The 15000-nt window shown below is 45.1% G+C and overlaps 1 protein-coding gene across 2 annotated transcripts in view; it reads left to right on the top strand.

Moving 5' to 3' along the window:
- The window catches only part of LOC146317189 (sodium channel protein type 4 subunit alpha B-like), a 27887-nt gene that overhangs the window by 8807 nt on the left and 4080 nt on the right, over positions 1-15000 (top strand). Inside the window, exons 9-28 of one of the 2 annotated variants that reach the window (XM_084735070.1) lie at positions 1273-1336; positions 1434-1575; positions 1660-1866; positions 2118-2193; positions 2529-2767; positions 4459-4530; positions 4657-4740; positions 4853-5209; positions 5507-5669; positions 5773-5948; positions 7073-7166; positions 7249-7403; positions 7949-8122; positions 8231-8353; positions 10894-11175; positions 11634-11687; positions 12418-12549; positions 13602-13706; positions 13944-14214; positions 14653-15000. The exon at positions 14653-15000 is cut by the window's right edge and continues 274 nt beyond it. In XM_084735070.1, the coding sequence (XP_084591196.1) occupies positions 1273-1336; positions 1434-1575; positions 1660-1866; positions 2118-2193; positions 2529-2767; positions 4459-4530; positions 4657-4740; positions 4853-5209; positions 5507-5669; positions 5773-5948; positions 7073-7166; positions 7249-7403; positions 7949-8122; positions 8231-8353; positions 10894-11175; positions 11634-11687; positions 12418-12549; positions 13602-13706; positions 13944-14214; positions 14653-15000 (3318 nt within the window). Of the gene's footprint in view, positions 1-1272; positions 1337-1433; positions 1576-1659; positions 1867-2114; positions 2194-2528; positions 2768-4458; positions 4531-4656; positions 4741-4852; positions 5210-5506; positions 5670-5772; positions 5949-7072; positions 7167-7248; positions 7404-7948; positions 8123-8230; positions 8354-10893; positions 11176-11633; positions 11688-12417; positions 12550-13601; positions 13707-13943; positions 14215-14652 lie in introns of both variants that reach the window. The other variant, XM_084735069.1, reaches the window with a different exon arrangement.

The following is a 15000-nucleotide window of genomic DNA, read 5'->3' as shown; positions in this document are numbered from 1 at the left end:
CTGTTCAAAACGGTAAAACATGACTGAAAATGAAAGAGTCCACATTAAAACACTTCATGATGCTGGACGGTCTCTGAGACAAACAGGAAAAGACATAAAGTGTCTCACAGTGTGGACGAGTCTGCTTTGAGTCCACTGCAGAGACCGGTTCTTACAAAATACACCGAGGAACAGGCAGGAACCCAAAGTTAACTGACAGCTCAAGATTTTAAGAACTAGAGACAGAAGGAAGACCAGAGCTGATCTTCAGACGGAGACAAATGTTTCTAGATCAGAGTGTGAGAACGTCTCCAGAACGACCAGAAGAAGACGACTGATGGAACGAGGTTTAAAGAGAAGACGAGCTGCTGAAGACATTATTGAGGCCTGCAAACATCCAGAACCTCCTCAGATTCACCAGGGAGCTCAAACACTGGACTGTTGATGACTGGAAGAAGGTCCTCTGGACGGACGAGTCCAGGTTTGACCTCTTCAGTCAGCATCGTCGTCTTCATGTCCACAGAAAAGCTGCAGAACGTTCTGATGCCACATGCAGCCACAGTGAAACACGGTGGAGGTTCCATCATGGTGTGAGGTTCCATCATGGTGTGAGGTTCCATCATGGTGTGAGGTTCCATTTGTGGAAACGTCGTGGACAAATTAGTGAAAATCAACGACATCATGAACAAGAACGTCAAACACAACATCTCAGTGCATCATGGGATTCCTTCTGGACTGAATCTGATTGGTCGAGGGTTCATAAACCAACAAGACAATGAACCAAAGCAAACTTCAGATCTGTGCAGAGACGATTTGACCGAGACAAAGACTCTGGAGTTCTGGACCTGATGGACCGGACGAGTCAAAGTCCAGATCTGAATCCTGTTGAACTAATTTTGGTTTTAGTAGATTCAAAGATTGATCACAGAAAAGTTTCATCTGAAGTCTGAACAGATAGAAACTTTCTGACCTCAACAACAAAAGAGACAAACACATAAAAACAACGTCAGCAAGATGCAAACTGTTAAAGACCAAAGAGGACGGACACAATATGAAGTTTTTTGATTTTATGTGTGAAAAAGGACTGTTTAGTTGTTTCAGTTTGTTATTTGACAAATAAATAACAAAAACATTTTTAGTTTTAAAAAAGTTTTTGAAAGATTTCTAAAATATTTATGTTATGTCTCATTTTTATGACAGGTGGTCTAATAAATTTGTTTAGCACTGTAAATGACAAAACTTCTACTTCATTTTTAAAGCCTGTCTCTCTGTCCTCTGTCTGTCTTTCTGTAGCCAACTGGTACTTTCTCCCCGGCCAACTGGATCCCCTGTTGTGTGGAAACAGCTCTCATGCCGGGTATGTTAACATGAATAATAATAATAATAATAATAATAATAATAATAATAATAATAATAACAATAATAATAATAGTAACATGTGGTGATGCGTTCAGGCGCTGTCCAGAAGGTTACACGTGCCTGAGAGCAGGCAGAAATCCGAACTACGGCTTCAGCAGCTTTGACTCGTTTGGTTGGTCTCTACTGTCTGTCTTCAGACTGATGATGCACGACTTCTGGGAAAACCTGGTGCTCCTGGTCAGTGACTCGCTGGATCCACTGGTTCCACTGGTTCCACTGGTTCCACTGTCAGTTCTGACCGGTCTGTCTGTCTGTTGTCAGGTGTTACGAGCGCATGGTACAGACCAACTCTACATCTTCATGGTCGTCATCTTCCCCGCCTGTTTCTGCATCCTCAGCCTCATTGTGGCGGTGGTTGCCATGGCGTCCTGTGAACGTGAGGAGGCTGCTGTCGCTGAAGCCAAACAGAAAGAAGAAGAGTTCAGTCAGATCCTGGAGGTACTGAGGAGGAGCGAAGAGGAAGAGCAGGTGAGATCATCTTCATCTTCATGACTGCATTTGATTATGTTTATATTTTTATACTATTCAAGATGCCAAATATTTTGACATTTATTTGATATCCCATTATTCTATTGACTATTCAACATTTTTAAATATTTATTTACGATGTAACATTTTTAATCTTTTAATATGTATTTAATGTTCGTTTTTTTATTTAATCAATTTAAATAAAGCTTTGAAACTGTGTGTGTGTGTGTGTGTGTGTGTTGTTACAGAAGGCTGGCAGCAGGGCGGCGCTGTCAGAGAAACAAGATGCTGAAAACAAGAACAATGAGCAAAAACGCACTATGGAGGGTATAAAACGCAGACATGCTGACATGAACGTTAACATCAGTAGTTTTTCTCTGTAGCTAAATTTAAATGTAATCTTTTATTCTTCAAGCAAACAGACACAAACGTTTATTGTTTTCTTTTCTTTGAGATATTGTTTTTTAAATTGTCTTTCTTTATTTGTGTTTTCCGCACCACCCTTTGGGAATCAGCGCTTACAGAAAATGAATTAATGAATGTCTTTATCTGATTGGACAGAGTCAGTGAGGACAGGACAGGTTCAGTCATACAGTGATTTGTCAGAAACAACGTGAAGCTGTTCGTCTTTGTCTGGTCTGACAATCTTCTGTATGTTTCAGGGGTTGACGAGGACCAGAGGTCGTGTCCTCCATGTTGGTTCGTCTGCGCCGACCTCTTCCTGAAGTGGAACTGTTGCGGCTGTTGGCGGTGGCTCAAACAGCGGCTCTATACCTTTGTAATGAACCCGTTCTTCGACCTTGGTATCCAAGTCTGCCTCATCATCAACGCCCTCTTCATGGCCATGGAGCATTATCCAATGACACCAGAGTTTGAGTCTATGATGGTCAGCGCTCATCTGGTCAGTGTTAAAGGGACAGTTTGTATTATTAGTTTTATGAGCTACTGATCCATAGTCAGTGTATCACGTGCAGGAAATGAAGGTTGACACACTCCCAGTTTAGAGAAGCAGCAGGAGTACTGGTGTAGGAAGCCGAACAGTGTACTGCTGTGTTCCAAGTTAAATTCATATGAACGTAAACATTCTGATGAACTGCAAACATTAGCATGAACCACCTCCTAGCTAGCTAACGTTACTGTTTGACAGTGTTACATGATGCAACAGGAAAAAGTCAACTGTGTCCTCTGATCTCTGTCCTCTGATCTGTGTCCTCTGACCTGTGTCCTCTGATCTGTGACCTCTGACCTGTGTCCTCTGATCTCTGTCCTCTGATCTCTGTCCTCTGATCTGTGTCCTCTGACCTGTGACCTATGACCTGTGACCTCTGACCTGTGTCCTCTGATCTGTGACCTCTGACCTGTGTCCTCTGATCTCTGTCCTCTGATCTCTGTCCTCTGATCTGTGTCCTCTGACCTGTGACCTATGACCTGTGTCCTCTGATCTGTGTCCTCTGACCTGTGTCCTCTGACCTGTGACCTCTGACCTGTGTCCTCTGATCTCTGTCCTCTGATCTGTGACCTCTGATCTCTGTCCTCTGACCTGTGTCCTCTGACCTGTGACCTCTGACCTGTGACCTCTGATCTCTGTCCTCTGACCTGTGTCCTCTGACCTGTGACCTCTGACCTGTGTCCTCTGATCTCTGTCCTCTGATCTCTGTCCTCTGATCTGTGTCCTCTGACCTGTGACCTATGACCTGTGACCTCTGACCTGTGTCCTCTGATCTGTGACCTCTGACCTGTGTCCTCTGATCTCTGTCCTCTGATCTCTGTCCTCTGATCTGTGTCCTCTGACCTGTGACCTATGACCTGTGTCCTCTGATCTGTGTCCTCTGACCTGTGTCCTCTGACCTGTGACCTCTGACCTGTGTCCTCTGATCTCTGTCCTCTGATCTGTGACCTCTGATCTCTGTCCTCTGACCTGTGTCCTCTGACCTGTGACCTCTGACCTGTGACCTCTGATCTCTGTCCTCTGACCTGTGTCCTCTGACCTGTGACCTCTGACCTGTGTCCTCTGATCTCTGTCCTCTGATCTGTGTCCTCTGATCTGTGACCTCTGACCTGTGACCTCTGACCTGTGACCTCTGATCTCTGTCCTCTGACCTGTGTCCTCTGACCTGTGACCTCTGACCTGTGTCCTCTGATCTCTGTCCTCTGATCTGTGTCCTCTGATCTGTGACCTCTGACCTGTGTCCTCTGACCTGTGACCTCTGACCTGTGACCTCTGACCTGTGTCCTCTGACCTGTGTCCTCTGATCTCTGTCCTCTGATCCGTGTCCTCTGATCTGTGACCTATGACCTGTGTCCTCTGATCTGTGTCCTCTGACCTGTGACCTCTGACCTGTGACCTCTGACCTGTGTCCTCTGACCTGTGACCTCTGATCTGTGTCCTCTGACCTGTGACCTCTGACCTGTGTCCTCTGACCTGTGACCTCTGACCTGTGACCTCTGATCTGTGACCTCTGATCTGTGTCCTCTGACCTGTGTCCTCTGATCTGTGTCCTCTGATCTCTGTCCTCTGATCTGTGACCTCTGATCTGTGTCCTCTGACCTGTGACCTCTGACCTGTGTCCTCTGACCTCTGACCTCCCTCAGGTCTTCACAGCGATCTTCGTGGCTGAGATGGTTGTTAAAGTCGTGGCCATGGATCCGCACAACTACTTCCAGGTCAGACTTCCTGTTAGCAGTTCAGTGGCAACGATGATGACTGACAGCTGTTCTCATGGTAACGCGTGTGTGTGTGTGTGTGTGTGTGTGTGTGTGTGTGGTGCTGTTCTGTTGTCATGGTCACAGGTGGGCTGGAACATCTTTGACAGCATCATCGTCGTCATCAGTCTGGTGGAGCTGGGATTGGCTGATGTTGGGGGCCTATCTGTGGTGCGCTGCTTTCGACTGGTCAGAAAATGTGTCCCCCCACACGTCCACCTGTCTCTTAACCTATCTACTCACCTGTCTCCTCACCTGTCTACCTGTCCCCTCACACGTGCAGATGCGAATTTTTAGGCTGGCCAGGTGGTGGCCAGAATTCCACCTGTTGATGAAGATCATCTGGGCGTCAGTGAGAGCTCTGAGACACCTGACCTTCCTCCTCCTCATCGTGATCTTCGTCTTCACCGTGGTTGGCATGCAGCTCTTCAGGACAGACTACCGCGAATGTGTCTGTCGCATTGCCGCTGACTGCGAGCTTCCTCGCTGGCACATGGCAGACTTCTCCCACACCCTCCTCATCATCCTCAGGGTCCTGTATGGAGAGTGGATCGAGACCATGTGGGACTGCATGGAGGTCTCAGGACAGGCCACCTGTCTCATCTTCTTCATGATGGTCATTGTCATCGGGAACCTGCTGGTGAGTTCAGCTGGAGCTATGACCACTTCCTGTCTTTACAGTGTGGTCACCATGGTAACTAGAGTTAGGACCTGACTACAGATGAACAGTTCCTGAGTCAGTGTTCCAAACTGAAGATATAAAAGAAACATAGAACCTTCACAACATCTGAAATAAACTCTCCTTTAGAACAACTTTCAAACAACTTCAGAATAAATTCAGGATAACTGAACTTTAGAAGAACTTTAGAAGAACTTTAGAAAAGTCTGGACCTGATTATACATGAAGAGTTCTCATGTTTTCCTGGTCTTGTTCCAGGTTCTGAATCTGTTTGTCACTTTGTTGCTGGGCTCATTCTGCGGTGATGTTCTACCGGCTCCAGAACAAAAGAACAAAGAAATGAGTCGGGTCAAGATTTGGTTCCTGGAACATGTATGTTCCTGTCTGGGAAAGAAGAACCATGTGAACCCGCAGCAGACAGGTAGAGGCAGACGTGGAACCGTTGATGCTGTTTGTGTTATTTTAGTTGCTGTGTTCTTACAGTGTTTCACACTTTCTTACACCTTCTGACTCTGTGTGACCAGCGGTCGACAGCGGCGACGGCAACAGGAAGGAGTACTTGGCCCTTAACTTTGTGCCTTCAGACCATCCAGGGTCGGAGGTCCAGGCTCTCACTGGTAACCGTGGCAACCTGAGGGCCCCCATCGCCACAGCAGAGATTGAGATCGAATCCAAGATGCCAGAAGAAGAAGAGAAAAACGTAAAGTGTCTTTTCTTTCAAGTCAAACTTTGATGTGTTTCTGAAGTGTTTTCTGTTTGACTTTATTTCCCAACAGATGGTTGAACAACTGAGTAACTGACAGAACAGACAGTGTAAAGAGTGACTGACAAACGAACCAAGACAGGAGAAAGTCAAAAGTACAAGCACAGATATTTGTACTGTAAAAGTAGAAGTACTGGTTCTACTTATTTACTGCAGTAAACGTGAAATTGTTGAGGCTCTGAAATGTATTAAAGTAAAATATCGTCCGTCGTCCTCTGAAGGACATTTCTGTTGTTTATCATCATTTTTCATCTTCTTATGTCTCATTTGTCTTGAATCATTTTCCATGTAGTTTTTCATCTTGTTACATCTTTTTTGTCTTGTTTTGACATTTTTAACTTGTTGCCTCTGTTACATTGATTTTTTGTTGTTGTTGCATATTTTACTTTGTTTTTCATCTGATGTCGTTTTTTGTCTTGTTTCATCTTTCATGGCTTTTTTGTCTTGTTGGGTCTTTTAGATGGATCTTGTTGATTTCACTTTGCCTGTTTTTGTCTCTTTTTGTCTCTTTGTCTTCATGCTAAATTACACCTTTTACGTTGTTCTTTTTTCTTCTTGTTTCATCTCTCGTGTAGTTTTTCATCTCACTCATTTAATGTCTCAGGTTCTTTTTCTTTCGGTCTGGTTTCATTTTTATGTTGTTTTCATCTTGTTATGTCTCTCACAAGGTTTTGTTTTGTCTTATTACATCATTTATCTTGTTTTTCCGTCTCGTCCCGTCTGTCCTGTGTGACGTCCTCTGATGATCCACCAGTGAATCGTCTTTTCTGTGTCTTATTGTTTCGTCCGTTCAGGTTGAAATCAGTCTGGATGTTGGAAGGCGGCGCACAATGATGCAAAATAACAATAATCAATAATTCACCTCAGAGTCATTAAAGGAGGAGGAGAAAGTTCAGATGTTTGTGTACAGATGTCAGAAAAATAAATACTCAGATACCTGTACAGATACCTGAAAACTCTACTGAAGTATTTGTACTTAGTTACTTTCCACCTCTGGTTCCGGGTTCATCCTGTCATGAGCTCACAGTAATCAATAAACTTTTGTCTGTGTGTTTGCTCAGCATGACGCCAACGTGCAGAAACAAGCTGAAGTCCAGCAGGATGAAGATGAAGATGATGATAAAGGAGACACACCTGAGGACTGCTGCTGTGACAGTATGTGTCTCTCTGTCAAAGAGAAGATCAGGAGCCAATCAGTGATCAGTAACAGCTGTGATATGTCTCTGTCTCTTCTCAGAGTGTTACCGCTGCTGTCCTTTGCTGGATATAGACACGTCCCGGGGCACAGGGAGGGTCTGGTCTAACTTCAGGAGAGCCTGCCTGGCCATCGTACAACACAGATGTTTTGAGATCTTCATCATCGTCATCATCGTGCTGAGCAGTGCAACTCTGGTAAAAACATTCAGTTTAATCAATAAAGGACACTTCTGGACTTCATGTTGTCCATTTATTCCTGATAATGGACAGGTTGTCCATCATTATCCCTCTGACACCGTCCTCACCGGCCAAAGAAAAACAATCAGTCAAAATCTATTTCATTCAAAAAATAACTTCAAAAATCATCAAACATTATATTCAATTTTTGGGGAAAATGTATATTTAAAGATTTACATAAATGAAATATATTTAATTTATGAAACTTTCTTTTTTATTTACAAACTTGCTCCATGTCAGAAAGCAAACTAACAAAACGTACTGACAACACAGGTGTACACATGTTCGATACACACATCACAATCACTGCACCAAATATGTTGTAATTAATGTGTTCAGTAAATATTATCTGAGACAAGCACATAAATTCAGTCACATGAGAGAAAGTTGACAGTCAGAGTCTAAATCTGTGGCTGTGAATTATTTTCATGAATAACAAACATCCTAACATGACTCTGTGTGTGTGTGTGTGTGTGTGTGTGTGTGTGTGTGTGTGTATACAGGTGTTTGAGGACATCCACCTGCAGCATCGTCCCGTCTTAAAGGCAGTGGTGGAGACAGCAGACCAGGTGTACACCTACCTGTTCCTGCTGGAGATGCTGCTGAAGTGGATCGCCTTCGGACTGAAGAGATACTTCAGTGACGCCTGGTGTTGCCTCGACTTCCTCATCTTAGACGTAGGAATGCTATTATCAATAACATTGATTATTGCTAATGTCATACCTGACATGAGGTCATCAGCAGGTGTGTTGATGATGTCATCAGCAGCTGTATTGTGTCTCCAGGTGTTTCTCATCTCTCTGGTGGCCTCCATGTTGGGATTCTCTGGACTTGGAACCATTCAGTTTCTGAGGACTCTGAGAGCCTTGGGGCCCCTGAGGGTCCTGTCTCGCTTCAAGGGCATGAGGGTGAGACACACACACACACACACACACACACACACACACACACACACACACACACTGGGACTTCATGTAAACTCTGTAGACAGACAGAAACAGTATTTCCACTGTTAAAAGAATCACCAACTTTGGTTTGATGGAAATAAATCCTCAATTTATTGTTAGTGTTTGAAAACAGTCTGATTCTGCAGGATGGTTTCCTCTCGTTTGTCCTCCAGCTCAGTGGGCGTGTCCCGTGCTCAGTGGGCGTGTCCCGTGTTCAGTGGGCGTGTTCTGTGCTCAGTGGGCGTGTTCTGTGCTCAGTGGGCGTGTTCTGTGCTCAGTGGGCGTGTCCCGTGCTCAGTGGGCGTGTCCCGTGTTCAGTGGGCGTGTTCTGTGCTCAGTGGGCGTGTTCTGTGCTCAGTGGGCGTGTTCTGTGCCACTGACATCGCTGGACGTGTTCCAACAGCATGTCTTCATAGTAAAAGAGTTCAGGTCCTAGACTGACCTGGACCTGCAGTCCAGACGTGTCTCCCATTGAAAATGTGTGGTGCATCATGAAGGACAAAATAGGACAACAGAGACTGTGGACTGTTGATCAGCTGAAGACGAATATCAAGAAAGAATGAGACAGAATTGACCTTTAAAACTTCAACAAACACTGACTGAGTGTCAGAAGAAAAGATGATGGATCACAGAGAGAAACATGAAACACAACGACTGCAGATTTACTACAAACATTAAAGTTGATCAGTCTGATCAATAAATATCTGATCTTTGTTCTGGATTCAGATGAATAGAAAGGTTTCTGTAAATCATTCTGTATTATTAATGTTTTATACAATGTTGCAACTTTTTCCTGACTGTAGTTGAAATATGAACAGGTGAGGCTACCTGATGTTCTGTATTTTCACCTAATGAATGTCAGTTACAGGTCAGACAGACAGACAGACAGACAGACAGACAGACAAATGTTTGTTGACTTCTGATTTTGTTATTTTTGTTCTTTAAAATTCAGCAGGAATCTTGAAAGTCTGTGAAACTCACCTTTTCTGTGGGCGGAGCCTCAGACCTCATGATTTGTTTCACAAATCCTCATCATTTTTTAGGTCTCAAGGTTGGCAAGTCTGTGCTGACAGACTGCCTGTCTGTCTCTCCAACCTGTCTGTCTCTCCAACCTGTTTCTCTGTCTGACCTGTCTCTCTGTCTCACCACTCTGTCTGATCGTCTCTCTGACCTGTCTCTCTGACCTGTCTGTCTGACCTGTCTGTCTGACCTGTCTGTCTCTCAGACCTGTCTCTCTGACCTGTCTGTCTGACCTGTCTGTCTGACCTGTTTCTCAGACCTGTCTGTCTGACCTGTCTGTCTCTCTGACCTGTCTCTCAGACCTGTCTGTCTGACCTGTCTGTCTCTCTGACCTGTCTCTCTGACCTGTCTGTCTCTCTGACCTGTCTCTCAGACCTGTCTCTCAGACCTGTCTGTCTGACCTGTCTGTCTCTCAGACCTGTCTCTCTGACCTGTCTGTCTCTCTGACCTGTCTCTCTGACCTGTCTCTCTGACCTGTCTGTCTGACCTGTCTGTCTCTCAGACCTGTCTGTCTCTCTGACCTGTCTGTCTGACCTGTCTGTCTCTCTGACCTGTCTCTCTGACCTGTCTCTCTGACCTGTCTGTCTGACCTGTCTGTCTCTCTGACCTGTCTGTCTGACCTGTCTGTCTCTCAGACCTGTCTGTCTCTCTGACCTGTCTGTCTGACCTGTCTGTCTCTCTGACCTGTCTCTCTGACCTGTCTGTCTCTCTGACCTGTCTCTCAGACCTGTCTCTCTGACCTGTCTGTCTGACCTGTCTGTCTCTCTGACCTTTCTCTCAGACCTGTCTCTCTGACCTGTCTGTCTGACCTGTCTGTCTCTCTGACCTGTCTCTCAGACCTGTCTCTCAGACCTGTCTCTCTGACCTGTCTGTCTGACCTGTCTGTCTCTCAGACCTGTCTCTCTGACCTGTCTGTCTGACCTGTCTGTCTGACCTGTCTGTCTCTCTGACCTGTATGTCTCTCTGACCTGTCTCTCAGACCTGTCTGTCTCTCAGACCTGTCTCTCTGACCTGTCTGTCTGACCTGTCTGTCTGACCTGTCTGTCTCTCAGACCTGTCTCTCTGACCTGTCTGTCTGACCTGTCTGTCTCTCAGACCTGTCTCTCTGACCTGTCTGTCTGACCTGTCTGTCTCTCTGACCTGTCTCTCTGACCTGTCTCTCTGACCTGTCTGTCTCTCTGACCTGTCTCTCTGACCTGTCTGTCTGACCTGTCTGTCTCTCAGACCTGTCTGTCTCTCTGACCTGTCTGTCTGACCTGTCTGTCTGACCTGTCTCTCTGACCTGTCTGTCTGACCTGTCTCTCTGACCTGTCTGTCTGACCTGTCTGTCTCTCTGACCTGTCTCTCAGACCTGTCTGTCTGACCTGTCTGTCTGTCTGACCTGTCTCTCAGACCTGTCTCTCTGACCTGTCTGTCTGACCTGTCTGTCTCCCTGACCTGTCTCTCTGACCTGTCTGTCTCTCTGACCTGTCTCCCTGCAGGTGGTGGTGCAGTCTCTGGTGCGGACCGTCCCGTCTCTGATTGGCTGGCTGCTGCCGTCTTTGACTGTCTGGTTGATCTTCAGTATTCTGGGTGTGAATCTGTTTGCTGGAAAGTTCTTTTACTGTTTCAACGTGACGTCAGAAGAATGGTTCCGTCCTGACGAGGTGGAGAACAGGTCTCAGTGTTTACTGCTCGAGGAGTACAGCGACGACGTCCACTGGTTGAAACTGACGTTCACCTTTGACACCGTGGCGAATGGTTACCTGTCCCTGCTGCAAGTGGTCAGTCAGTTTTTTTTTTCTTGTTGCATCTCTTATGTTTGTTTCATCTTTTATGTTGTTTTTCATCTTGTCTTTATTTTTCAGGTTATTGTATTTTTGTCTCCTGTTACGTCTTTTCATCTTTATTATCTTCTATATTCTTTTTCACCTTTTACGTTTTGTGACAGTTTTTTGTCTTGTTGTTTTTGTCTTTTTCCTGTTGCTGTTCCACAGTTTTTAGAAATAATCTAAACACAAAATCAGCTGTTTTTTTCCAAAAGCAGCTTCAGTTTATTTTCATTCAGATATAAAGTTTGATATTATATTTGAATTCTTACTTTTTATTTACGGCCAAGTTTCCAGAGAATCGAACCCTTCATCAGAGTTTTAGTATGAGAGCTGAAAACAGTTCCTGTGAGTAAACTATGAATCAATCTGAACTGTTTTTCTGATGAAGGTCTGTGTTTATTGTCTGTCAGGCAGCGTCAGGATCCTGGGCGGACATCATTTACGCGGCTGTGGACGCCACACAGGTCAGAGGTCACTGTGGAGGGAACACCGTCCCTCCTGAACACACAGAAATAAAACCCCACTGATTGGCATGTAAATAAAAACACTCGTTCTGTGACACTGTGAGCCAATATTTATTGATTTATTTCATTATTGATTTATTGTTAGCAGTGTTGTTACTGCTGCTAGTTACTGAAAACCAGTAACTAGTTACCGTTACTAGTTACTTTATTTCTTTACTGATTACTTACACCAAAAGGTAATGCAGTACTGTGAAAAGTAACTTTTTAGTTACTATGAAAAAAAGGTCTCCCATTAACGGCCTATCAGATTTGATTTCAGTGCTGATTTTGCTCTGGAGATTAATTCAGTGGTTTTATCAACTCTGTCCTGGTTAGGAAGCAGTCAGACCCTCAGAGAGGAAGTGACATCACAGTCTGTGTCTGTACTCTTAGCTACTAGCTTGGTCGCAGCATGTTGTTTCTGTTTCAACAGGTTTGAATTGTTATTTTGTTAAAATAACGGAGTAACGCATCATGTAGTAACGTTTACTGAGTTACTGAATGTAAAAAATACTGCATTAGATTACTAGTTACAAAAAATAACGGCGTTACAGTAACACGTTACTTTGTAACACGTTACTTTGTAACACGTTAGTCCCAACACTGATTGTTAGGGTCATTTCTGATCCGTTGACGTCCTCGGAGCCTTTCGTCATGTCTGTTGTTTGACGGGTGTCCTGTCTGTCTGTAGGTGGAGTCACAGCCGGTGTACGAAGCCAACCCCTACATGTACCTGTACTTCATCTGCTTCATCATCATCGGCTGCTTCTTCACCCTCGTCTTCCTCATCAGAGTCATCATCGACAACCTGCAGAGAGACAAGATATGTCTCCACACGGACTGAGAGACAGACAGGCTGAAAGAGAGACAGGCTGAGAGAGAGAGAGAGAGAGAGAGAGAGGGAGAGAGACAGGCTGAAAGAGAGAGAGAAAGAGAGAGAGAGAGAGAGAGAGAGACAGGCTGAAAGAGAGAGAGAAAGAGAGAGAGAGAGAGAGAGAGAGAGACAGAGAGAGAGACAGAGAGAGAGACAGACAGGCTGAGAGACAGGCTGAGAGAGAGAGAGAGAGAGAGAGAGAGAGAGAGAGAGAGAGAGAGACAGGCTGAAAGAGAGAGAGAAAGAGAGAGAGAGAGAGAGAGACAGAGACAGAGAGAGAGACAGACAGGCTGAGAGACAGAGAGAGAGAGAGAGACAGACAGGCTGAGAGACACAGAGAGAGAGAGAGAGACAGAGAGAGAGAGAGAGAGACAGACTGAGGGACAGACAGGCTGAAAGAGAGAGACAGAGAGAGAGAGAGAGAGAGACAGAGAGAGAGAGAGAGAGAGACAGGCTGAGAGAGAGACAGACTGAGAGAGAGACAGACTGAGGGACAGACAGGCTGAGAGAGAGAGAGAGAGAGAGAGAGAGGGAGAGAGAGAGAGAGAGAGAGACAGGCTGAGAGAGAGACAGACAGAGAGAGACAGACTGAGGGACAGACAGGCTGAGAGAGAGAAAGAGAGACAGAGAGAGAGACAGACAGGCTGAGAGACACAGAGAGAGAGACAGAGAGAGAGACAGACAGGCTGAGAGACAGAGAGAGAGAGAGAGAGAGAGAGAGACAGAGAGAGAGAGAGACAAGCTGAGACAGAGAGAGAGAGAGAGAGACAGGCTGATGTGGTAAAGTGGACGATGTAGATTCAGTCAGTAATGAATATTCTCTCATTTGTCTTAGCCGCTTTCCTTTGTCTTTGTTTTATGTACTTTTGTCTTTATTTTGTTTACTTTGGTCTTTACTTATTTTTTGTTTTCATTTTCATCTTGTCTTTGTGCTTCTGTCCACACCTTGTCTTCATGTTTGTCTTTATCTTTTCTTTACTTTTGTCCTCTTTTGTCTTCACTTTGGAGGGAAATATAATTTCATGACAGAGCAGCAGCACAGATGTTCCATGAGCCTGAAGAGACTGTTCCCCAAGAAACCTCAGAAACGTGTTCCCCGACCACAGGTGGGTTCTCTGACGTCTGTCTCACTGTGGACAAACACTCAGGAACAGACAGGTGGAGGTGTGCAGGTCAGATCACAGCAGCAGTGTTAGTTCAGCTTTGTCTTTTAATCTGCAGGATCTGGTGTTTCTGAGGGTCAAACTGAGAACTGAACTGGAATAAAGTCAGAATAAAGTCAGAATAAATAAATAGAGTATAAAGTCTTCACCCATCACGTGACGTCCCTGTGTCGTCCTCAGAACTGTTGCCAGGCTCGTCTCTTTGACCTGGTCACCAGTCCGTATTATGAAGTGGTCATGGTGGTGGTGGTCTGCCTGAACATGGTTTCCCGGATGCTGTCGACGGACGACGATAGTCCTGTGAAATATGAGGTCCTGTACCTTATAGAATTCACCTTCATCCTCATCTTCCTCATTGAGTTCATCCTGAAGATCATCGCGCTCAGAAAACACTACTTCAAAGACGGCTGGAACGTCTTTGACTTCGTGGTCCTCCTCTCATCCATCGTAGGTAAAGTGTCATTTTTCTTTTGAATTCAGTTCAATATGAATTTGTTTATTGTAAATTTGCTGTTTACTGTTTACATTATTTATCGTCAGTGTCTGTTATGGATACCTGGTGTGCAGGTCAGGTCCCGCCCCAGTTTTCTATTGGTCACAGGTGGAACTGAAGCTGTGCTTTACCTTCAGTCTGTCCACCACCATTCACTATTCTGTCTGTCTGTCTGTCTTTCTTTCTGTCTTTCTTTGTCTCATCGTTTCTGTCTTCCTGTCTGTCTGTCTTTCTTTCTCTCTGTCTTTCTGCCTGTTTTTCTTTCTATCTTTCTTTCTGTCTCTCTTTCTGCCTTTCTGTCCCTTCCTTTTTGCCTGTCTTTCTTTCTGTCCCTTCCTTTTTGCCTGTCTTTCTATCTGTCTCTCCGTCTGTCTTTCTGTCTTTCTGTCTCTCCAGGACTATTCGTGGCTGACCTTATGGAAAAGTACTTTATCTACCCAATGTCTCCGAATGTCTTCCCTTTGCTCCGAGTGGGTCGTGTTGGTCGTGTCCTCTACTTCATTCGTTGGACCCGGGGGATCAGGAAGCTGCTTTTGGCGTTGATGAGGTCACTTCCTGCGGTCTTCAACATCAGCCTCGTCCTCTTCCTCCTCATGTTCACCTGGTCCGTCTTTGGCATGTGGAACTTTCCCTACGTGAAGAGGAACGGTGTGATTGACGACATGCTGAACTTTGAGACGTTTTGGAGCAGTCTGCTCTGTGTGTATACCATCAGTACAACATCTGGATGGGGCGGTCTGCTCA

Source organism: Lutjanus erythropterus, chromosome 13, assembly GCF_056507025.1.
Source record: "Lutjanus erythropterus isolate fLutEry1 chromosome 13, fLutEry1.hap2, whole genome shotgun sequence".
Classification (NCBI taxonomy): Eukaryota; Metazoa; Chordata; class Actinopteri; order Lutjaniformes; family Lutjanidae; genus Lutjanus; species Lutjanus erythropterus.
This window is presented reverse-complemented; position numbering and strand designations above follow the sequence as displayed.